The sequence below is a fragment of the Netta rufina genome (genome assembly GCF_964035555.1).
Source record: "Netta rufina genome assembly, chromosome: 7".
NCBI lineage: Eukaryota > Metazoa > Chordata > Aves > Anseriformes > Anatidae > Netta > Netta rufina.
The window spans coordinates 34,880,718-34,904,680 of record NC_140130.1 but is presented as its reverse complement, the minus strand read 5'-3'; the positions used below and the strand labels follow the sequence as shown (position 1 = coordinate 34,904,680).

The 23,963-nt window shown below is 42.2% G+C and overlaps 1 protein-coding gene across 2 annotated transcripts in view; it reads right to left on the bottom strand.

Annotated features, from left to right (window-relative positions):
* Positions 1–23,963, bottom strand: part of DOCK1 (dedicator of cytokinesis 1) — a 258,125-nt gene that overhangs the window by 188,255 nt on the left and 45,907 nt on the right. For both annotated transcript variants that reach the window (XM_084289957.1, XM_084289958.1), the window contains exons 20-26: positions 22,625–22,714; positions 22,062–22,162; positions 20,190–20,324; positions 16,733–16,841; positions 9,408–9,478; positions 7,918–8,024; positions 1,026–1,153 (exon numbers count right to left, since the gene is read on the bottom strand). In XM_084289957.1, the coding sequence (XP_084146083.1) occupies positions 1,026–1,153; positions 7,918–8,024; positions 9,408–9,478; positions 16,733–16,841; positions 20,190–20,324; positions 22,062–22,162; positions 22,625–22,714 (741 nt within the window). The remainder of the gene's footprint in view (positions 1–1,025; positions 1,154–7,917; positions 8,025–9,407; positions 9,479–16,732; positions 16,842–20,189; positions 20,325–22,061; positions 22,163–22,624; positions 22,715–23,963) is intronic.

Here is a 23,963-nt window from a genome sequence, read left to right as displayed (position 1 = left end):
TGCAGCACAAACACTCTGATGAGCCATTCTCTTCCTTGCCCTTGGATCCACATAATAACCCCCAGCTTATCATCTCATTATGCTTAATTAGCAAAGGCAGACATGCATATATGGAAAAGGCATTTACATATTTGAAGAGTGATCCATCACCTGTGCAGACAGACACAGCTACTGCTTCAGTATGGGTTTTTCTTCCCCCTCCTGACAGAGCTGTCTTTGGGATAAAGCATACAATTCTGCTACAAGGAGCATCTTCAGGGCTAAAGGCACCTCGGGACCCTGCTCCTCTCCACCCTTCAGCTCTCCCTACTCTCTAAGCATCTCCTCTAAGCATCACCCACTCTCTGAAGTCGTGGCACAGAACTTCTTCCAAAGAAAAATAAAATTAAATCAGAAATCATATAAATAAAACAAAATAAAATCAGAAACCCCTCGAAATAGTCAAATAGGATGTTAGGTGTTATGTGAGGAGGTGACCCCAGCGGGGTCAGAAGCAGAAGCAGCCACCTGCTAATCCAGGTCATTTCTTGCGGGGTGGAGAGCCCTGCTGTGTAAAACTAAACAGCACTTCAAACAGTTAAACAAGCTTCTGTGTTAACAAAAGCAGAAATTCACGTATCTGGCCTCATGGGCCAGCATCAACACATCTCAAATGTGTGTTTCCCAGACTGCTGGGGGTTGGTGGGGATGGGGGATGGAATCAAATACTTTCCAGCAGGCAGAGGCTAGACACTGTGTGAGAGGTTGATCTCCTAAGTGGATGCATCCTACTCACTGTTCAACCAGTATCTGGAAAAGAAATAGGATTCTGTAACTGGAACTGCTGCAGATACAGTAAGAAATATCCAAAGATGTCAAACAACCCATCCCTGTCGCTGCATACCTAAAAAAGAAGTCTTCCAAAAGACTGGTAAGGAGGAAAAAAAAAAAAAGCATCGAAGTGATGAGGGGTTACCTGCTGAATGGGTCCTACCACCATCCACCCCTTTTAGATGCTAAGCACCGCAGAAGCGCGAGATACTGACCACATCTTTCTTGTAGAGCACTTCCAGGATGTTACTCAGCAGCTGGCAGCAAGCCTCCAGATCTTCTTGTCTTTCCAAGTGATACTTGAGCTGATCTGTCATGGTTGGCAGCAAGATCTCCCTGCAGTCTGCACACAAGACACAAGGTTACACAAGTTCAGGACCTTCCCCGCATCGCCAACACAGCCGAGCTGCTCCGGTGCTTATGAGACAAAAAAAATTAAGAAAAAGAGAACTTCCAGATTCCCAGTCACCTGCATTTCTACCCGGGAATAGTCCCAGACAAGGGAAGTGTGTCAGGAAGCAGAGATAAGGGGAAGGTAAATCATGGAGTGAAATAATTCGGCTCAGTGTTTCAGCTCCAATCAAGGAGGTTTGGGAAGCAAAGTGAGTACTGAGATCTAGAGCAGGTATCACCGTGGCACTGATCTAATCAATGTAAGGAGTGTACAAGCTGCAAATCGCCCTGCACAGACAAGATGCAGGGACCTAGCACTCAGTGCCCCTGGGCCACTCCTGCCCTAAGGACACAGCTCCCAGCCCGCCAGCAGCATCCTCACAGCGGGGGAGCACCCAAGGTAAAACCCCTCAGCCTGTCCCCATGTCCACCCCAAATAAATCTGAGCCCAAAGGAGAGGACTGCTGTTTATCAGAGCCTGGCTTACTCCTAAAGAAATTACGGTGATGAAATTATACAGCGAATGCAGTCTGCCTGCTGCCAACCTACATTTTGGAGGTGAAGGAAGGGTGAGCACATTTTATGCCCCTACCCTAGATAACAGAACAGGAACAGACAAAAAAGGAGGCTATTCCACATCCTTTACCCTTCAGACATCAGTTCCCAAACCCCTTTCCTCCCAACCCACCCCCCTATCTCGTGCACATCAGGTCTGAGCACCGCCCAGGCTCCTGCCCTTTAACCTGGGGGGCAGCTCTGCCCTCGGAGGACTCCCCAGGAAAGCAGCCCCCACACAAAGCCAGGAGCCTTGGCTCAGTAACACGAGGTCACCCTGCAAGGACCCACACAGGTCCCCGGAGTGGTTTCAGGGCTCCCAGCCCCGGCAGCTCAAGAGAAATACCCTGCGGTCTCAAGTGACTGCTGTGGGTGGGTGCTGGGCAGGGATGCACAAGTGGGGATCTCACTCAGAGAGCACCTGGAAGCGTTGGTTTCCTCCACCTGGGAGTTTGCTATTTAATTAGCAACCCCGTGGGGCATTAGGTCAATTCTTTCCCACCGAGAAGCAGGCACCAGTCCCTGCGTAGTACCGACATGGAGAAATACATCCAGCCGTAGCTTCGCATCCCCTCGTACCTTTTTCCTTGAAGACTTACCCAGTAAGCAGCAAAAAAAATGGATTAAAAAAGAAAATCTAATAAGAGAAGCATCACCGCAAGCCCCCGTTATTCGTTTGCAGCTGCACTATCCATAAACCTGTAGGGGAATCCAACCCCCAGGTCTGTTCCCTTCCTCGCTCAGCTACCGGGGGCATTCCTACACGCCGGGAGCCACCAAATCACCACTACTCACTCCATGTAAATTGGGAAGGCAGAACTGCAGCTCTGCCCCTCGGGGTTGGATCACGGGGAGTGCACGGTGATCGATAGGGCAGGTATTCACGCTGAATTTCTGGGAAAGGAAACGCAAACTGATTTGTCACACTCTTATCTGGGGTCACCAAGGCCCAAGTTCTCCTGGGTAGCAATTCTGGGTGCCAGCAGCCCGGCTCTGCCTTCCCCAGCACCGACTGGTGAGCATCCATCCGCCCCTCGCTGTGTACCTGCTGCACCATGCAGGCTATGGGAGGACAAAGCCAAGTGCCAAGGTGTCCTGGCTGCTCCACTATTCCGTAAAAAAGCCAGATCCTTCCCAGTTCAAAACCAAACTCCTTCGTCCCGCTGCTTTCCCATCGCACGATGCTTTTAACGCTGGATCACCCAACGCATCCCAGCGTCATCCTGAGCAGAAACTGCTACCAAAACTGTTCCATAAACTACGTTGAGGTTTTCCAGATACCTCCAGTGAAATAACACAAGACCTGGAAGGCAATAAAATCCTAAGAGGGAACCCCACCAACACACAGATACCTTTATTTACGCACATATCCATATAACACGTGTATTTCAACAAACCTAGTGCTATCGGAGTAGAATCTTATCTCCACTTAGCGCATCCTTTGCCATAAAGCATCTTGCCAAACTGCGGCTTGCTTAGCTACGTCCTGATTATTTACAGGTACAGAACGGGGAAAAGTTGCCCTTCCTCAACCTGCTGGTCACAAACACCTCCGGGCACTGATTAATGGGAAACCTCGATCCACCCAGAGCCTGGGGGCTCCTGCCCTGAATCCAGTTGTGAAGCCAGCTCAGGAGGGCGATGCACAACGATTACAGACAACAGCGATCCCACAGCCGTTCATCCTCGGCTGCACAAGTCCAGCCCACCATGATTAATGTCACAGCAACGTGCAGCCAGAATAAAATATTCATCTTTATAAAGGGACGCTCAGGAAGCATTATCAACTCCGGAGCAGCCACGCACAGCTTCGATGAAACGCTGAGACGGGATCCATGCTGAAGCTAAACACAGGCAATAAATTTGGGTCAATATGAAGCATTTCATTTGGAGAGACGCTGATGAATGTCTTTCTTTCTTTTACGGTTCATTTTGTTTATGTGGACAAACAAAAAAACTGTGCTTAATAACTGTGCTTCTGCTACGCAGCGTGCAGATACAGACTGGAAGTTTAGCCATAATTAAACAGTAAGAGTTCATATAAATGCTATATGCTCTCTCCTAATATTTAATAGGCCAGCGACTTCCTAATGGAGAAATCACTTGTTTTCTTCCCTAACTATTTAAGGATACAGCAGCCACACAGCTCACTTGGTAATTAGCTGCAAGTCATTTGTAACGCTGAGCACCAGAGAACGCAAACATCTCTACAGGACAAAACAAATCCGATAAATCACTATTTATATAAAGCTGGGGTTTTGAAGCTTCCAAAGATGAGACGATTCACTTAGCTACAAACCAAGTATTTGTACGTTTAGAGCTGAAAACCTGCACTAGGTTATTATAAAACTGCTGCACTCCAAGTCACGAATTCCCAACACATTTGGGCAGAGCCTTACAGGAGACACGTACGACATCCAGAACTGTTTCAGGTGCTGAAATCAAGAGACATGTCCCGTGTGTCAGGGTTGGTGTGGGGGTGTTTGTGGAGGGGAGAGGGACACGAGAGGAAGAAGAGGCACAGGGCTGGCTGCAATCAAAACTTTGCTACTTTACATGGGCAAAAGGGTTTTTTGTGCAAACCATAAGAGGTCTACACAAAATACTGTGATAGCAGTAATAAATCTTATTTATGCATGCATTTACTTGTATACAGCCATACATATACACACAATTATTGTATATTCACATATCTTACATTTATACAGATGCATACACAAGATTACGTACGGCTTACATAAGGACCCACTGCTATATATACCTAGGTCCTCGTTGAACAAGGCATATACAGATTTCTGAACCAGTACATTTGAAGCTCTGTTCACGTCTGATAATTAAACAACTCGCTGAATCAGAGCATTAACCACTGAACTTAAAATCACTGCGTGCAAGAAGCTGAATTCCAGTTAGCTGAGATGAGCGCTGGGGTTTTCAAAGAAGCGTCCAGCCCCTATGCAAGAGATTTTCTATTAATTTATATTCTCTGTACAATAAATAAACAAATTAATAATTTATTTTTTAATTAAATTTTGCTTAACAAAAAAAAAAAAAAAAAAAAAGCAAGATGCTACTTATGCTCTTCCAGTGGAAAACTCGTACTTATTTTGCTAATGCCATGCTAGATTATTGGTAAGAACATGGAGAGGGGAAAAAGGCAGATCCTATGTACAAAACAGACTTGGAACGTGGTAAGTATAATCCCTGAAAATAGGCAGAAGCAGCTGTTCTCGCATCAGCTTACATCGCTGGAAAATCTTTTCCTCTTGGTGCTGTTTGAATATTCAAGGACAGGAATCAGGAGCACGAAGATGTGGCACACGTGTTGTCTATGCAGAGGGCTGATTCCTACCTGAGGGCCTCTGTAAATAGCCACGAGCTTGGAAAATATGCTCCTTGAAGTCACCGGGCTCTTATTCCCTCACCAAACACACATACACAAATAGACACACACACACACACACTCTCTCTCTCTCTCCTTAGCACGGCTTTGACTGCCTAATCACACGCTGATTTTCCTCACTCCCCTGGGTATAAGGGCTCGGTTATGAATCACTGTTAGGACAAAAGCAATGGAATGGAAGGAACGTACAAGACTTGCCTGCCAAGGCTGAAGAAAGCTTAATAAAAGTAAGTACAAGCTCTGCAGCGGAGAGAAGTAACCTTGAATTTCAGAAGGGAACAAACGAGACACACAACGTAACCAGAAAGCCAGTGAAGTTTTACAAAAGGATTCAAAAAATACTTTTAAAGACACAAACCACAATGCAAAAGGAGATTCATGTCAAAAATCCCAAAGCCTTGAGACTTCATGTCGACCACTGAAGCATCCATCACTCAAGCAGGATGCTTTATCATTCCTCACACCCCTCTCATCCCCACATCCTCCAAAGCCTCATGAATTCATGTATTTTGAATTTTTATTCTTCTTGAGGCACCACAAATCAATCTTCCGTGACTTCTCAGGGCACAGAATTAGTGCATTTTCTCCACCTACACTGATGAAATGCTGGTTGGTTTTTCGGTACGTTTTACAGCTTTCCATCAACTCCACAATCTTGTGCTGCATATTGCTTTTAGAAAAGAAAATCTCGTTCCTGTGACATGATACAGGATCATACAGCTACGTACATGAATTTGGCTATCAGTTTAAAAGTATAGAACAAACGAGGAGGAGGAAAGGCAGCAGAGCTCTGCTTCAGTAACACGAACTCAGCCCAGCAGAGCAGGGAAAACCTGAGTAAAACAAATGCCGTGGCTATTCATTTAATTTATTTTCAAGTGAATTTTTATTGTTTACAGAAGCTTCCCAGTATGATTGATTCTCCAGGCTTTACGCAGACCTATCAGCAGCACGAGAAGCTTTGACAAAACGCTGTGTTTATTGACAGAGAACACCCAAGGCCCTGCACAAGCACACGCAGCTATACCAGCAGTGCACCCAACTCTGCGAGTGCCCTCCTGGGCCAGGCTTCATCCCCCTGCACGTGGCACTGCCCCAGTTTTGCTGGGCAGCAGCTGGAGTGAAATGAGAGCCCCATGCAGCCCTGATGGGCCACGAATGCCTGGGCAGCACTTGGGGTACACGTGCCTTGAATCCCCATCGCACCTCAACTGATGCATGTTAGACTTTGGATGCTCTTACCCATGTTATTTCAATTTCCTCCTCTCTAGAGCATCACTGACTTCTACCCTGAAGATCTGGCTTTCTAAAGGCAGCTAGAAGAAAGAAAATGCACTGCAAAGAGCTGAGAAGGCCAGAAGGGACACACGTTACAGTAACATTACGTACACGTCAGGGAGAGCAAACATTACAGCAGCCTCAGGGAGACTTGACCCATTTCACCCAAACTCCAACCTTGATATTCAAATTAGATATAATTATGCCTCTCGTTTGGTGCGGCTCAGAAGGGTTGAATAATCTCAAATGGTCTCAAATGTGAAGGTGAAGCTGAATTGCATTTGGAGTTGCCGGTTCAGTGTGTGGTGATGTGGCCAGTAGAGTCTGTTTTAAGAGAGCTTTACCCCTACTTCCTCACCATGCATAGCTGCAGGAAGTAAATTCACAACTTCTGTGCCACAGGCCCACCTGAGCAACAAGGGGAAACCCTGCTGAAGGAAACTTCAAGCGGCAAGAGAGAGCAACAGGTAGCACTTGTTTCCGAAGTTGTTAGGACCAGGTCCATACAATACAATACTCTAACTTCCAGCAGTGCTGCTGAACTGCACCAGGTGGGAAAGCACAAAGCTTTGTGAAATTAAGGAGCATGTGCAGCACAGACTGTGTTGGCTTTATACCTTTTTTAAAAAAAAAAACTAACCATAAAAGATAAAAGTTACTAGGTGTGTTCAGACGTTAGCTAATCTAAGACCTATCAGTACAGAGCCAATACACCAAGACTTCATTTTTTTTTTTTAAATTGGAACCACAAAATTTTGTTATGTCAGCACCTTGTGTCACATCACCAGCATTTTTGATCCACAGAAGACTCAAATTTCCTTTATAAAATTATTTCCTTTCCGATTTCCTTTATGGCTGAACCATTACCTATTTGCTCCCTCATTAGCTTCTTCTGACAGCACATAAACATTTAGTCTGGGTTAGTTTAACTTGCAGTTATCTAAAAAAGCACAGAAGGTTTCACTTCAAACGAAGCAATCTGTAATACAACCACTTGAAGTCATCTTCCACAATGTGAAGGAAGAGAATAAGGAAGAACGGATGAAGGGATTATATGCTGTGATAAAGGCTTTATATGTTTTACTTTGGCTAGGGTACAGAGTGATGGGAAAGCAAGATGTTTCAGAAAGGATGGCCAGCAAGAACAGCCATTCTTTCTGCCAGACTTCACTGAGCACAAAAGCTTTTGATGAAATTATCACCATTGAAGTTATAACGCGTGCCAATAACACCAGATACTTAGTGCCCTCTTAAATGAAAAATTACAAGTTTTTCCTTTCACTTCTTTATGATCTCTAACCCGCAGTAAGTGTCAATTAGCATCTCCTCCCTGATTTTAAATCTCCTTGTCCTGCTAATGGAACAACCCTCATTGGTTACAACCTCTGCTGCTTTCGGTAGCAAGGACAAACCTTACAGCAGCAGAGGTCTGGAGACAATGAGTAATGTGACAGCTTCAGAGTCGCACAGGCTCTGCTTACCGTGCTGCGTGAAGAGGTCACTGTGAACTATTTCTATCAAGCAGTACAGCTTCTGAATTGTCAGCCGGCTCACAGGAACGTTCAGGATGAATTCGGTAAAAAGTTTGCTACATGCAAAGACACAAGCGAAAACATATTAAACATAATACATGACCATATAAGCCACAACATTAAAAATGTGGAAAAAAGTGATAGTCCATATTACAAGCTTTCACCAACAGTACAGCCACACAAAAACACATATTTTAGGCTGATATAGGACCATCAAACTCATCAGCTCAGTTCCCACATTAAAATGATTTTTTTTTAAAGAAATTTATAATAATTTTGTATCATTTCCTAATTTTTTATCCTTTTTTTTTTTCCCCCCTATTAAGGCTACATTTCTAAGTATTACTCAATTTCAATACCATAAGTGACAGAAAAATTGTACTGATTATGGGTAAAACAGGGCCAAATCCCAACAGTTCTCATTTGGTGTATTTTCAACAATACTTTTACTACCACATTTCAAAATTATGATTTAGATCAGAAACTCTACAGTAGATATTTTCCCTAGGGCCAAAGAAAGCATAAGCGTACACATAACTAAGTTGAAAGCTCAGGCAAGCAGAAGCTAGACTCCAGCTTTTTCCTCAGACATTTGGTAAATTAGTTTATAGTTATATAAACTAATATAAAAGTAATAAATATGAAAAAGTTTTAAAAAGTTTATAGTTACATAGTTTATTTCTACTTTATCTTTTCATCCTTTTGACAGAACATGGAAAATATACAGCTTGCATATTTATACACACATAATATATATTCTATAACTGATTGTGCAAGTCAAATCAGATTAAATCTACATTGCTAATTTTTCTTTCAATGTAGACACCCTGAGTATCACTGGGAGAAACTAATTTTTTTCCCCCTCTGAGTTAAAAGTGGTCCTAAACAAATAGTTTTGCTTTATTATTTTTTTGTTCTTGCTGTTCTAAAACATCTTCCCATTACGCTTTTCTATTCATTATTAAGAGCACTCCTGTGTTTATGATACTGAAATGTCCATCCATAAGTAAGGCTCACTGAACCAAAGCAGAGTTATTATTTACCTCACATAATTCAAAGAGCGATGCATTAAGTATACAGCCTTGAGTGTTTTGCAGTCCGTTACTTGACTGATAATTGTTGGTAGCTCATTATGTGGTTTTACTAGTCAAGACTGCAAAATTTATCAAGGCATTTATCAAACCCTAATGCCCCACATTACTTTACAAGCAGGATGTGTGTGTAGTCCTGCAACTACTTGCAGAAAAAAGGTGATAACTGAAGTGATAAAACATCTCAGGTGGTCATATTTCATTGCCCTCATGCTTCAAGCCACCAGTATACTAATAAAGCAATACATTAGAATATATATATTATAGAAATATATTTATAGATATATATTCATATAAAATAAAATTCCAGATGAGGTGCACAGTGCACTCAATTCGTTAACTACTTACCTAAGTTCTTTAGGATCAAATACTAATTTCACGTCATTGACAATAGCTGGCAAGTATTTAAGTGCTGCCCCCTTAAAAAAAAGAAAAGAAAAAAACAGGACTGAAATTCATGCCTCCTTAAATCCAGTGGGAAGAGAAGAAGAGGAGAATTACACGTGTAATTGCTTTGGCTGAACGATCCCCTCTGCCTTCAGCTGAACCCCACAACTTGCTCTTAGCCTGTTCTGTTTGGGGTAAAAGTTTCCTAACCTCCAAACTCCAGGAAAATTAAACTTTTAAGATTAAACAAAAAAGAAGGATGAGGCAATTTCCATGCTGTTTCATTCTCCATACTGTTTGGGTTGAATTTTCCTTCCACTAGGTCAAAATCAAACAAAACCCCATAGTTGTTGTCCTTCCCTTCTCTGTAGCCAAACGGCTGGTCCTCAATTCACCCTTGGGCTTGCGGTAGCCTCCCCATTTCACAGCAGAAGATGGGAGGATACGTAAGAGCCAAGTCCTGCCGACACAGATGTTAAATGTCTGAACTATTCAGAGTCATTTCAACTGATTCTGTTGTTAATGCAACCACGGCCGGGTAACTTTCTGGTCAGACCGTAGTAAATGGACCTCTGGTAACCCCAAAGCTGAAATTCGCTTCTTCTACACAATCAGTAATTTAAATGACAAAGTTTTTATCTTCTCTTCCATTTGCAAACGGATTGAAATGTCTCATTTTAGCACCAAAAAGACGAGATATATTCTGCGTAAGAAATCCTCATGCAGAATGTCATTTTTTGGTTTTAACCTCAGCTGTAACAGCTTATAAACGCACCCAGCTTTTACCAAGGCCTCGCCGGCGCTGAGCACCAGCCCGGGAAGAAAGGCAGTAATTCAGACAGAAACCACAACTGCCAGACACTTATTTCGCTTTGCTTTGCATTTTATCGATCCTACCCAACGGTTTGATTACAGACATCATTTTGCTGGGGATGATTCACTCCTCGTGCGGCAGCCGGGTGCTGGGTGCTGAGCCCTGGCAGTTTCCGTCGCTGAGAGCCCCGTGTGCTCCCCAGCCTCCTGCACAGGGAGGAAGGTGAGCCCTCACGCTCTTCCCTCTTATCAATTCCTTTTCAGCCTCAAGGCCGTGATGTGACGAGTTATTACGCCGTACAACTCCAAGGTTGGAGGGATTGAAGAGACAGCAAACTTCTGCTCGGCTGTGGTTGCTCGCAGGAGGAGGATGAGCCCACCAGAGCAGGCTGCAGGAACACTGCCTGACAGGCACATCGAAACGACTTGTCTGTTTTCCCAATAACCACCCTTTTCTGCCACAATACCAGCAATTTCAAATCAAACAACCCTGCTCTTGAACGCGCTAGGTCAATTGGTTGATTACAGACACAAGGCCAGCTCGGTCCTAGCTGTTAAGCAAAAGGGGAAGAAAATACTTTCAAACCCACCATCAATCAAGTATTTTAATCATCTTTCCAGCTAAAAATACAAGTACCATTAACGATTAATAAGTACTATTTTAGAGTAAAGTTCAGGTATATTATATAGCGTAATTATTTTAATTAAATCATTTGCATAGCTTAAGATTAGAAGAAGTATCAGTGATACAAAATACATCTTTTCTTGAATAATGCATGAAGCAGCCATTAATTTGCATATTCCTCAATAAAAATGCAGATTAAAATGATTTTGGTTAGACGGCTGAAGGAGGAACATATCCGTGGCCAAAACCACGCCCCATAGCGTTTATGTGCACGCTATGCCCATCTTCAAATCAGCTCATCTCCTCTTCTGCAATGTGAATGAGCAAATTTGTTTGCTATTACAAAGTGTTCGTTATTACAGAAATTCTGCTGAAACAGAAAAAAAAATTATGAAGTGAAGCTTTTATAGCCCGTGCTGTTCCCAAATTCTGTCCATCAACCAGAACTGAGTCAATACCCAGCATTTCCCACTGTTTGCTCAAATAAAAGCAAAATGTACGTTTCTACCGCGCCGATACAATTTTAGTGTTTGCTTTTTGTTTAAGAAATGTAGTATTATTTTTTTTTTAACCTGCAGAAGCATTCACAGAAAAAGTGGATTGAGTGGGAAAAAAGGAGATTTGAATTCCGAAGGCACCAGCAGGCTCTGCTTCTACAGAATGAGCTCTTCAGGAGAAGATGAAATCTGTCAAATAGCTCCGAGTGACAAACAGAGAAAAACTGCCACTGCTTGCTGACCACTTCTACCTGAGCAAACCTCAAACATGTCACAGGTTAGCTGCGAATTTCAAAGCTTTCCAGCTCCTTTTGGTAGTCCATTTAAACAGTCGAGCTTGATTGTCAAACGTTTCCACGTATGCTTAGCGGACTACTTCCATGCTCAGAAATCAAGCTCATAACTGTAATTATGCAAATAGTCCCATTATGCACAGGCTTATGTGTTTTGATGGATGAGGACTCTAATGACCAGTTATAAACCGCAGCCATCGCTGTGTTTTTATTTGCTTATCATTCAAATGCATGTAGCAATAAATGTTTAGTAACACGCTAAAAAGGAGCTTTTATTTTACATCTTGAATTACAATTTCACACTGCGCTGGCACAATCATTAAAATTAACGCTTTAATGACTTAAATGAAGCACTGTCAGGTGAAACTCTTTAAAGCATCAATTTAAAGCCTGTACTTACAGCAACTATCAGCCACTTCGGTTCTGCTTTATGGGCAAACCAGATGAAGTTCAGTATCTTCAAATTTTAACAAAATTGTACAATTTCTAATGTCTCCAATCTCTGATCTCAACTAAATGAGTTATAAGACAGGCAGCTTGGTAGTGCAGCTAGGGTCTGTAGATACAAATTTATTTATGTGGCTGTGTAGGAGAACTGCAGAAGTAAGAGCAAGCTTCACTTATTTTTTTTGGAACAACAGAAAGAACCCCCAAAAATGCAGCACTAACTTTAGGATGTCATAAGCTTGAACAAATGACACTTGCAAGATTTTAAACAAAATTTATTTTGAATACTACACTCCAGGTTTTTGTCTTGGATTTATATTTATCTCTTTATCCTACATAAAAGCAAAAATGTCGTTTTGTCAAGCCTTTCCTTTCACACAGCATAGCTAGTCTCACAATTGAGCATCAAATTTCTTTGCCAAATCCAGTATGTTCTAATAAACTCTTTTGTTTGATGAAGCAATAAATTTGTTTTACCTACACAATCTGTACACAACTTTAATGTTCATTTCCATCTTTTGTACCACTCACCAGAAAGCACATACCTTCTCCACAAGCATTATCCCTGGCTGCAATCCTATTAAGCTCATAAACCCAGCCAAATTAAGCCTTGTCAGCAGCTGGATGAAACAATTTCCAGGAATGCCTACACGCTAGTTCTGAATTGCCCCAGTCTGCAGCAGTCCTTTGTTCCAAGTCACAACTGAACCGATGCCTGTGGCACAAAATGCAGCGTAAGGCATCATAAAGCGTCATCACGGGGAAAGAAATTATTCTATTAGTTACCAGCGTAACAACAGACTTTCCCATACAGGTCCTAAGAAGCAGAAACCTCAGTCCATGGACATATTTTAGTAGTCAGCTCGTCTAAACGGAGGATACAAAACGTTCAACCTGTTGGAGAAGCCCTGCAGACTAGTGCAGCCCGTTTTGTTTTCTCCTGCTGATGAGAACGACCTGAGCAGCTTGTAATGTATTTCTGTTTGAGTACTTTTCTGTAGTTTAAGCAATAAATTATTATTGTGTATTGTTAGAGGAGAATAGGCGATGGATACTGAGAAACACGCGCCGTGCTAAAAGCGACAGGAGTTATAAATCCAGGCTCAGAAGAGAATTCTCATTAGCAAAATGTTATCATCTTCCCTCTGGTTCTCTGCGGTCACATTACCGGATCGTTTTTATACACACACCTCCTTTATCAGGATCATTTAAAGCGTACCAGCCTGCCTTTCCCCAGCCCTGCCGAAGCGCAGCACCAAGCCACGTGTACCAGCAAACAGGCAAGTGAACTGCAGGAACCCTGCTGCGAACAGTTCAGCTCCCTCACACAAACACAGCCGAAATCAGACAATCCTCAGAAATTCGATGCAGCTGGCTCAACTGCCCTTGTTTTTCAAAGAGATGCAAGAATAAATTACCAGGAAGCATTTGCATTTTTATCTAAACTTGAAACATCACGCTAGGCTTCAGCTGAGCTCGGGCTTAAACAGTAAAAGGTTAGGGAAATAATTATCATGCACCAATTAGCAGAAAATAGGAACAAAATCAGGAGAGCTCACGACACGTGTAATCATCACAAACACGTATACGTGCTGAATGCTGCACACCTTCATCAAGTAATTCTTAAAATCAAGCTACTACCTGGAAAAGCCAACAGTTCAGTCTGCCTGTGTCTCAAACCACGACTACAGCCCCCCACCACCGCACAGAAACACTTCTCCAAGCCCCAGGCCAGCTCGAGGCTTAGGACAGCCCTGGGCAAGAGCTCAGCTCGATGCCCTCCCCAGCCACAGCAGCCTCAGCACTGCAAAGCCTCGATTTGGGGGCACTGGAGCACTTGGCAGGCAGACAGGGGGGTTGCTTGCTTGCTTTTCCCTTTTAAGTCTCGAGAAAAATTCAATCAATGCGGTGTCCCTAATGCAAGTTATCCCTACTTGTAGTCAACAAAACCTCTAAATGCCACTCTTTATGTGCCCTCCTCAAAAAATACTCTCCATTTTGTTTCCTCAAAACTGAGGTCAGGTTTGCAAAGTGCCTGAAATCCTCATACAACCCATGCATTTTTCTTCTGGTGCAACTTTTCCCTTTTCAAGGCTTCGGGTCCGTCAATAAACAAGGGGTGGTTTAAATGCAAATTCTCAGGTAACTGAAGAGCTGAGCAACAGCCTGCAACAGCTCATCGGCTTCTGCAAGGACATAAATATTTGAATAGATAAAGAGCAATTCTTGCTAGGGACACAGGGCTCCAGTCATTCATTCTGCCCCTCGCAATGTCAGCTCGAAGGCTACTCCCTTCAGATACGCTGGGAGAAAACAGGCAGCACAGCCAGCCCAAACAGGGCAGCTGTAAACATCCAAACTTTTCCGTGGCAGTCCTGCTTCACGCTGATAAACTATCCCGACACATCACGGTTTCTGTGAGGAAAAAAAGCAATATTCTAATGTGTGAATTAAGCACCCGCCTCTTTAATGTGAAGCACCTTCATTTTCGGGGTAGGTCTATTCAGAGCCTTATCTCTCCCAACAGGCTGATGTTGTGTACATTTATTTAGCTTCCCCAACGTAGGGCAGAAAGAAAAAAAAAAGCCTGGGACTGCTAAAGCCAGATCTACTGATGTGAACTGAAGGACACCCCCAGCCAGCAACTTCCCTGTGTGTCACCCAGCCATGCACTGCTGGGGCTGCACCTCTTGGTCAGCTCTGGACTTTCCTAACCCCTTCCTGGACCTACTGACACCGCCTGCCTCCGTGATCTCCTGTGAAAACGAGCCTCAAAAGTGAAAAACTTTCCCTTTTAAGCCAATATCCTCACCTGCTTACTGACACCTCCCAGGTTTGCCAAGCAGTTTTCTTTCCAGAAGCCATCCTCACTCCTCAAAACCCACCTCACAACAAAAGCACGGCATTATAGCCCTACTCGATGATTTTATGCTTTGTAACAGAAACACAGAGCTCTGGTTACTGAAGGAATTACAGTGCTTCAGTGGATATTTGAACACAATAAAAGCAATCTCACAAGCTGCAAAAAGCCAATCCTAACAACTACATATTCTAAGAGCGAGGTAATTAGAGTCCAAAGGAGATGAAAGTAACGAATGAATAATGAATGAAAGGTTGGGGAGGCTTCTGAAAGGCACACACAAGCACACTTCTCAGGCAGCCTCACACGCTCAGCCCTCGCTGCTTCACCTACCAGTGTGTTTATTTCATGTAGGCAAATGCAGACAGGAGATGTGCTCTGCACAAGTTTGCAGAGATCTGGATGTAAAACACCAGAGACAGGGACAGACACTGCTGTAGTGTGATTGCTCTAGCCTTTGCTAGGAACTTGGTCATCTTTTCCTGCTTCTCAGGTGAATACAAAGTTAATTTGGGAGGTACTTTTTGACTTTTTTTTTTTTTTCAATGCATAATGCTGTTGAAAAAATAATTTCCCTTCAGGATGGCTGCATCTTCATTCCTCTGGCAGAGCACTTCTCCTGAGCCACGCAGTACCCCTCCTGGTATCAGACGTTGCAGTCTGAGTTCTGCCTTGCAAACCAAACTATTCCAGCTCGGCAGCTTTATTTCCCAGTACTTTTGCTGTGTGCCCAGCAGGATGCCACTACCCTGTGACCTGTCTGTACTCAGCTACAAAGGATCTGGGGCTTTGACTTGGCTGTTTTCCCACTCTACACCTCCCAGCTTCCTTCAACAGGAGCCTTTTGCACAGACTTTGTACTTTGCCACTGTTTTTCTTTGCCTCCCAGCTGCTATATATTTTTTTTTCCCTACTGTATAGACACATCGGAGCAGGAAGAGTCACACTATTCCCACACCAACCCCAGTTCTTAGTCCCTGTCTGACCATCTTCCAGCTGATTCAGCACGGCTGGGTCAAGAGCTGCATCTTTCATAAATGCTCTTGGGAATCACAAGGAGAACAATAAGGTGCATCTTATCAAATGTGTGTTTACTCTGGTTTCTATACTTTTTCATAGTGAAAGAGATTCATTAAAAGAGCTTGAGACTGACACAGTGACCTCCAACTGCTCTAAATGATAGGAATGGTAGATTTTTCTCTAATGCTTCTGCTCTGTGATATTAGCAACCTTTTCATTAGAAGTCAGAGAACACGTTCCCAATTCCATGAGCCAGCCAACTCTCCCAGAAGTTGACACCATATTAAAGAGAAAAAAGTGGAACACGAGGGGGTGGGGATGGAGTTTCCATATAAAAAATATGTGCTAGGGCTTAAGATACTATGTTGAAGTTCCTGAGCAGCCTAGGATATAAATAGGGACATGATCTACACTGCCACCAGCATCTTAAAAGTGCCATCTTAAAAATCCCTTATAGATCAGGTTACATGAGTTAAGTAAGTGAAACATCATTTCACACCTAAGTTCCCTTAAAAAAAAAAAAAAACTGAGGCATTTACAGCAAGGAAGTCAAGTTGCTTGTTTGAAACACGTTCTTTAGACAGTCAGAGACCCTTCATTAGAAGCATGAAGTATTAACCGTGTCTGGAGATAGAACACACGTCTGGGCACAAATACAGCAGATGCTTTATCAGGCACCTGATTAGAGTTTAGGATGCAAAAATGAAGCCAAGCTGGAGACCTCCACATACCTTCACTATGACAGTCTGGTCGGAGATGCTGCTCATCATCTCATTGATGGACTTGAAGAGCTGCAGCAAGGACTCCCTGAAGTCTGCCTCGCCTTTGTTTTCATAAAGTCTGAAAAATAATTGGGTGTCATAAACATGAGCTGGCTGAAAATGGAAATACATATTTAACATTTTGTTCCAGTGACAGATGACAGTTCATTGTGTTGCTTTATTTTCATTTTTATTTAGGTTCACAAATGTTTACACGTTTCTACACTGAACTAAGAGTTCTTTTCACAGAAATCTAAAGACAGACTGACCAGGCTGGGCCAGCAGTAACTAAAGATTTTATTTGGAAGCTGATGTCTGGCAGCCCCAATGCCAAGCAGCTCGGCGATGTGGAAAGCAGAAAGCACCCGGACAACTTGCCCGCAGTCATTACAACCTACCAGGGGCCTAAGGCGAGCGGCCTCAAACTCTGAAAAGATGTAGCTGCATCAACCCTCTGCTTCCACGATACTCCCTACAAATGGGAGAGGGCTCAATGTGTTTCACCTCTGATTTCTGGAGAGCTGACACAAATCTCGTCTCCCTTCTCATTCCCTGAATACACAAGATGACTAACCCACAGTCCACAAGGCGCCTGCAGGCAGGGTTTGCAGAGGAGTGCTGTGCTCTGTCAGCTCGCTCTGCTGGATGATTTCAGGGGGATAAAACTGCCCTGGGATACCTCAGGAACACAAAAGGGGAAAAAAGGAACAGCCAAGCTAAAGAACCTGGTACCCTCGTGCTCCGCTGGTTCAGTACAGCATAGAAATCAATAACTTTGAAACTCCTCAGTGTTTAAACACAGCAGGATTTGGGGTTCAGAGGCAGGATGAGATCATTCTCACTACAAAATGGAAAAGAAAGAGGAGACCACTAGCTCCATGCAATTAATTTCTTTATTTTTCCTCTTTGGCAATAGGTATGATGGACTCACATAAGGGCTGCTGCCTTGTATTTCGCACAAAATGTTTGGTTTCATAAACCTCAGAATAATAAAATTATGCCACACGCACTTAACGTGACCAAAACCCAATCACTGCTTTTAATCCAGGTCAAACCTTAATTCGTCTTTGTGCACATCAAATGGATTTTCTCCCTTAACTCCTGGTTTACCCACTCAGCTTTGATTGCCTCCAGGAGCCCCAACCGGCCCTTAAAGCCCTTTGGACTTGCAGCAGCCCCACCAGGCTTCCCCTCTATTTTGCTCCATTTTCTTCTGTGGTCAAACCCAGCAAGAAAAGAGCCTTGAATGTGGTGTGCAGCTCAGAAAGAGAACCACGGGCACTTCATGTCTACAGTCTTAATAGGATTTCTTCACGTCTGAAAATAATTAAACTGTAATTAAAAGTTCCTGATGGACCACCTGTTACGGAAGGGAAGGGGCATACAGTTTTAAAATGAATGTGGAAAACAGGATGCTCTTGCTGCTTTGCACTGAACCCAACGTTTATCATTCCTAACGCTGTGATCATAACCCTTTTGGAGCCACAGATATTATTAAAAGCTATTTAACTGCTACACAGGGGAAACACGTGCTACAGAAAAAATTATTAAATTGTGTTATTTTGTTGTGCAAACTTCTATTCCCCTTCCAGGCTAAAACTGGGGGTTATACAGGACAAATTATTTGTTAACTCCCAATTTCAATTACGGATTTCTGTGTTCTCCTGAACACACTGGAGAGGAGGAACTAATACTAATAAAAGGAGTAACTAAACTTGACAGTCCAATAAATCAGAATGCTCCAGACAAAAACCTTTGTGATTCAGGAAGGAAAGTAATAAAAATAAACAAGTTACAGTCACTAATATGTTTCTATTGCCAGTTATTTAGCATACATTTAATACACCTGGTAATACATAAAAAAACCATTGCAGTTTACCATTATTATACCAAGTTGACACTTCCACCACTGACTTCAAAGTTTTAAGCCTGCTGTAGGTGCTACATTGCCACTGGAATCCAATGATTGAACCACAAAGGTATTTCTGAAGCTCACAATATCTTGCCTTTAAAACCTCGATACACCAAACAACTGGATTTGCCATCAGGCTTTAATTAGTGAACCAGGTATTTACACATTTACCCAGACCCAAAGCTTGCCTCACGTTTCTAAGATGTTGTATCCATTCAGTCTACTTCTATCTTAAGGTTAAAAATATGTAATTTTTTTAAAAAAGATTGTTTGCTTGTCAAGATTTCTCAGTGAAATGCTAATGATGTTTCAGAACACTTCTACATTATCATCATTTCAATCACACACCTCAGGCAGGATTTCAGTCTCCCAGCAGAACAAATTGTGGTGCCATTCAACATTCAGCAGCTTTGCTGATTAATCCCCAGTCATTGAAAATTGCATCTCCCCAATGCTGAAGTGCTCTGAATTAGTGCTTAACAGGAGAAAACCCAATGGCCAATACTGAAGGGTCATATTGTCTGTAAATCTAATCTGCAGCAAGAGATAATTATTTTTTTCTTTTTTAAAATGATTTGTAGGACCTCCAACAGCATAAGTGGCATTGGGTATTTTACGAATATCACAGCCGGAATCTTAAAGAAGCAAATTACATCGTGTAATTCGCAGGAAGGTTGATGGAGCTGGTGACTTCAGAGCTCTACATAAATCCCTTGTAATAATTTTGCTACAGTCTGTAACAAGTAGCAAAAGGAATGAATCTAAATTAAGAAGAACAGGTAACTTGTTTGTAACTTTTTTTGTATTTTGTGTATCAGATAGAGCACCGATTTCCAAATTAACTTTGGGTAATTATTTAGAATTGACTTTATGGGCAGATACTCGTTGCAGAAGGCCCAGGGAGTTGTGGTGCACGTTACCATGTGGGAAATGGGCTGGAGGTAGGAAAAACCCTCCAGGAGTCCCCTTCCTTCCCAGAAGCTTCTGCTACCCCGACAAGGGCACTGTAGAAATCCAAGTGATTCTTTTAGTTAAAAACAGTATCACCGTGCAGACTACACATTCTGCAGCCCTTCTTTCTTTCCACTTTCCCTTCTTGCTCACTGACCCTGAAGAAAATATCTCAGAAGAAAATTTCTCAGAACACACATCTACTGAGTAGCTTTAACTTCTCAGTCACGATACCAGACAATTATTAACCACAGTTAATTATTAAGTTAACCAAAGATTGTCAAGTGCTGCTCCTTAGAGATCTAGCCCATAAAGAGCTAAAACACAGCACGGTTTTACTACTACAATGCTATTTATAATACGTGTTTCAGATACACATTTCTTCTGTTTACTACTTCCCATACAGCTGGGTTCAGGATTAAGGCAGTCAGGCTCACTCAGGCTGGTTTAAGTGTCACCTAAACCAAATCTTAACAACTCAACATACTTCTTAGAGCAGTGCGATATTGAGCAGGTGTATATCCAGTCAGAACTGCAGGTATTTTCAGCATTCGCCATACTTACTGATTGAACAGTATCCTGGAGCGGACTATGAACTTGAAGATGTACTCCAAAGCTTTCATGGCTTTAAAAAGCTGGTCAGTGATGCCACACTTCTCAGCGTTATCCACGTACGTTTTTAAAACTTTAGTCAGTTTTCTGTTTAAATACACAAACACAGATGTTAAAAGCATATTCACAACAAAAATGTCAACATTGAAAGACTGGAAGGAAAATTATGTTTGCAAATAGTGCCCTCCAAGTTTCAAAATTAACTATGCAACTAACACACCCATATTGTGCTCTTGCTTATGCTGATAATCAGCGGCAACCTGGTCTTGGGGGTGGGAACACGGACCATAATGTCATCCAACATACATGCAACACAAAGTCTTGCTAAGATTTATGTTATGCTGGATATCCAAAGATGTTCAGGCTAATAGCCAATTATAAAGATACAATTACTAGTAACAGTCAAATTATTAAGATTAAACACAAACGCCTTGTTAAAATTAGAACACTTAAAATAGGAGTTTCTTCTTTACTCAAGGATTCCCCTTTACATAGTGTTGCCCATGGATTTTAGGCTAGAATTTGTGAAATTTATTTCTTAAAAATTGCTATGGCAGCAGTTGGAAGTTCTATTATTCCACATTTTAAAATGTAAACAAACTTGGAAGCAATACGATTTTTAAAACAATACCATTCTGACTACATCATTCCTAATGAATATAAACCTACCTCCTATTAAAATGCACGAACAAGTAATGCTGTTCTAAATCCTTCCAGCTACAGCGCATGTTTCAACATGCACGTTCAAAGTAAGTACAACATTATGTATCACTAACACAAAACAGCATGTAGACAGACATCTTGTTACGTGTGCATTTATTTTGGTAGGAGTAAGCTGCTTAAGAATTTGAGGTAGGCACCTACATATTCTCAGTGCAACCTCTCTTTACTCAACTTGTGCAATAAAACACAAGTTGAGTAAACCTGGCAGGGAAGGGACAGGGATCTGTCAAGCCCACGGTCACAAATTAACCCAAAATTGTAAGCTCTTCCAGCATCCCCAAGCATAAACCTGCTTCTACACCTCTCCATGTAAAGAAGGGATAAGTGCCCGCCCTGTCTACCAGCAGAAAGGCCAGCTTAAAGCTCTTGCTGAGGAAGCCAGATGCTGCAGGATGCTTCATCCTTGATGCGCTTCGCACGAAGGCAGCAGAAGTAGCCGTAGCTCAGTGAAGTGAATGGAATATCAAAGATGTGACTAAAGGCACAACTTCTTCGCTATTTTAAATCAATATTTCTCAAACATTTCTGCTCACATAATAGAGACTGCATAACAGCAAAATGCACAGCAGGTTTGCTTGTCTGTTGTTTTTTTTCCCTCCTCCCAACACCAAAAAGATATCCATTATGTATTTTTCTCCAACATGAGCAGCAGCAGCAAAGGAGCTATCTGCCAACAAATACTTAAGACAGGAAAAGTAACAGACCTTTGTTCTTCACTGCTTGCTCCCCAAAGTGACAGGAACACAGATGATATCGGGTAAAACATCAATTTAATGCACCAAACAGCACAGATTTGAAGAATCTTAAATGGACATTTACTTTCTTAAGTATGACGGGAGATTGCTTATGAATATTTTTATTACAAAACAATTATTGAAATAGTCAATTACCCCCTCCTTCAGTACAAGAAAATCAAGACTTCCTTCTTACAAATGTTTTATTAGTATTTTTTTAAGAGAGAAAGACATATAATATCCAGTCTTCTCCAAGAAGCTCCTACCCCACAAGTTCTGTGGGCAAATTCCTAATTAAACAAGTAATGAAATTGCTGAGCCAGTCGTATTACACCCCCGATGTGAAAAAATAATTTTTAAAGCTTACGTGTAGGCTAACGTAGCACTGAAATGCTTCTTAATGTAGGTTTCCAGGACTGGATTAAAATGCTGAAATTTTCTGTCAGCTATCAGCCCAATGATAAATACCTGAAAAATTAGCATAACTGTGGCATTATCCTCGAAACACTTGAATTCTGTACATTCAGTCACTGTTTTCAGATAAGTATAACAACATTCAAAACAAAGAGACTTTGGTTTTTGATTATCCTCCCCATGCATTCATATTCTCCTTTTCTATTCCAAACCAAGTTTTCTGCTCCAAGTAGAAACTTGCTGTTTCTGTCATAAATTCTGCCGTTAAATCACTAAAATACTTGGATGTGATGGCTTCCATCCTGTCTGGGAAGATGACAGGATACAAACACTTGTCAATCAAGTCCATCTGAAACTTCAAATATAATGAAAACTTCCCATGTGTTTTTAACCAAAACAAAACTAGCTAACAGCCAATACTGCTTCACTGCAAAACTTCATTCTCGTATCTACACCACATTTCTTTATTCAGCATTACAATATCTACATTTTTGCCTATCCACAACACAGACTTACCAAAGCATCAAACACCAATGTGTCAAACGTCTCACTCTCCGAGTTCTCCATCATTATGTTAAAAAGTGCATCCAATGTATCTTGAAGGAACTACAAATAAATACACAAGTCATCACGCTGGAGAGGAATAATGAAAATCTGACTTCACAGAGGTGTACACAGAAACACTTGCTTTCATTTATATTTTATGCAAGACATTTTTACAAGTTAGCTGAGAAAGGAAAACTTAAAAACTTAAAATCATTTGCTGAAAAACAATGTTTAGTTGATTATCTATACATCCATATCACCCCAAAATAGGAAATAAAAGGTCAGAAATCACACTTGGTACCTGAAAAAGTTTAATCTACATATGGTAGATGAACAAAACGTATTTCAAAACTCAGTTTCAACAGTCAATGGGATCATGCAGTTTCTGAAAACTGATGTTTCAGAGCACAAACCAGACAAGCAACTCAGTCTCATGCCAAATAAGTCATCCTCAGCAGCTTCGAGCTGAGCAGTAAAAACCAAAAAGTGCAGAGCATATTGCTTTCCACAGCTGCACAGGCTCAGACCCAGAAGTTCAAGGAAGAGTGTACATGCAGGCATGGGACACCGAGCACACAACCCTCTGCCCCAGCCCTACACCTACGGGTCTCTATCCCTGCCCCGAGGAAGTCTTCGCTAGCCATGTTGACCTGCGCAACACGAGAGTAAAAGCAGATTAGCGGCAGGGGACAGAAGTTGAGCAGAGAGATAAAAGCTGTTTTACACACACATAATTACAGCATTTCTTCCCAGTGACAGCAAGTCTCTTAGGTATAAACCGTAGCTAGTCGTGAATGCATTCAGTTTGATCAGCACCGGGGTCTGGCTCTGAGCATCTCCTTCCACCAGGAACAACCCGGGCTCCCCCACGGAAGGATGAGAGCAAACGTGGCCACGGTTGGTGTTTGGGTTGGTGGAGAGAGAAAGGCTTCAACTTACTGCTGTTTGAGACAGATTTGCCAGAACAATCCTGAAACTTTTTTGTTGTTGTTGTTTGTTCGTTGTTTTTTCTTTAAAAAGTAGACAAGACAAAGGGTAGGTGGGGAGGAATGTCTGAACAAGCATTATGGGATTGTCTTCTGAGATTGCAACCCCCAGGAGGTATTATGTATGCCATGGAAAACACCTGGACTCCCACCAACCTTCAAGACTTCTACCTGCACAATGGATCTCCTAGGCCAAATGGGATTCATCGCCTGGGCTACACGGAAAGAGTACAGCTTTGTCAGAAGTTTCTGTCTCAGTTTGAAGAGAATGGGTACAACCAGACCCAACCCCCTGCCTGGCTAACTCTCTTCTGGAAACAAAG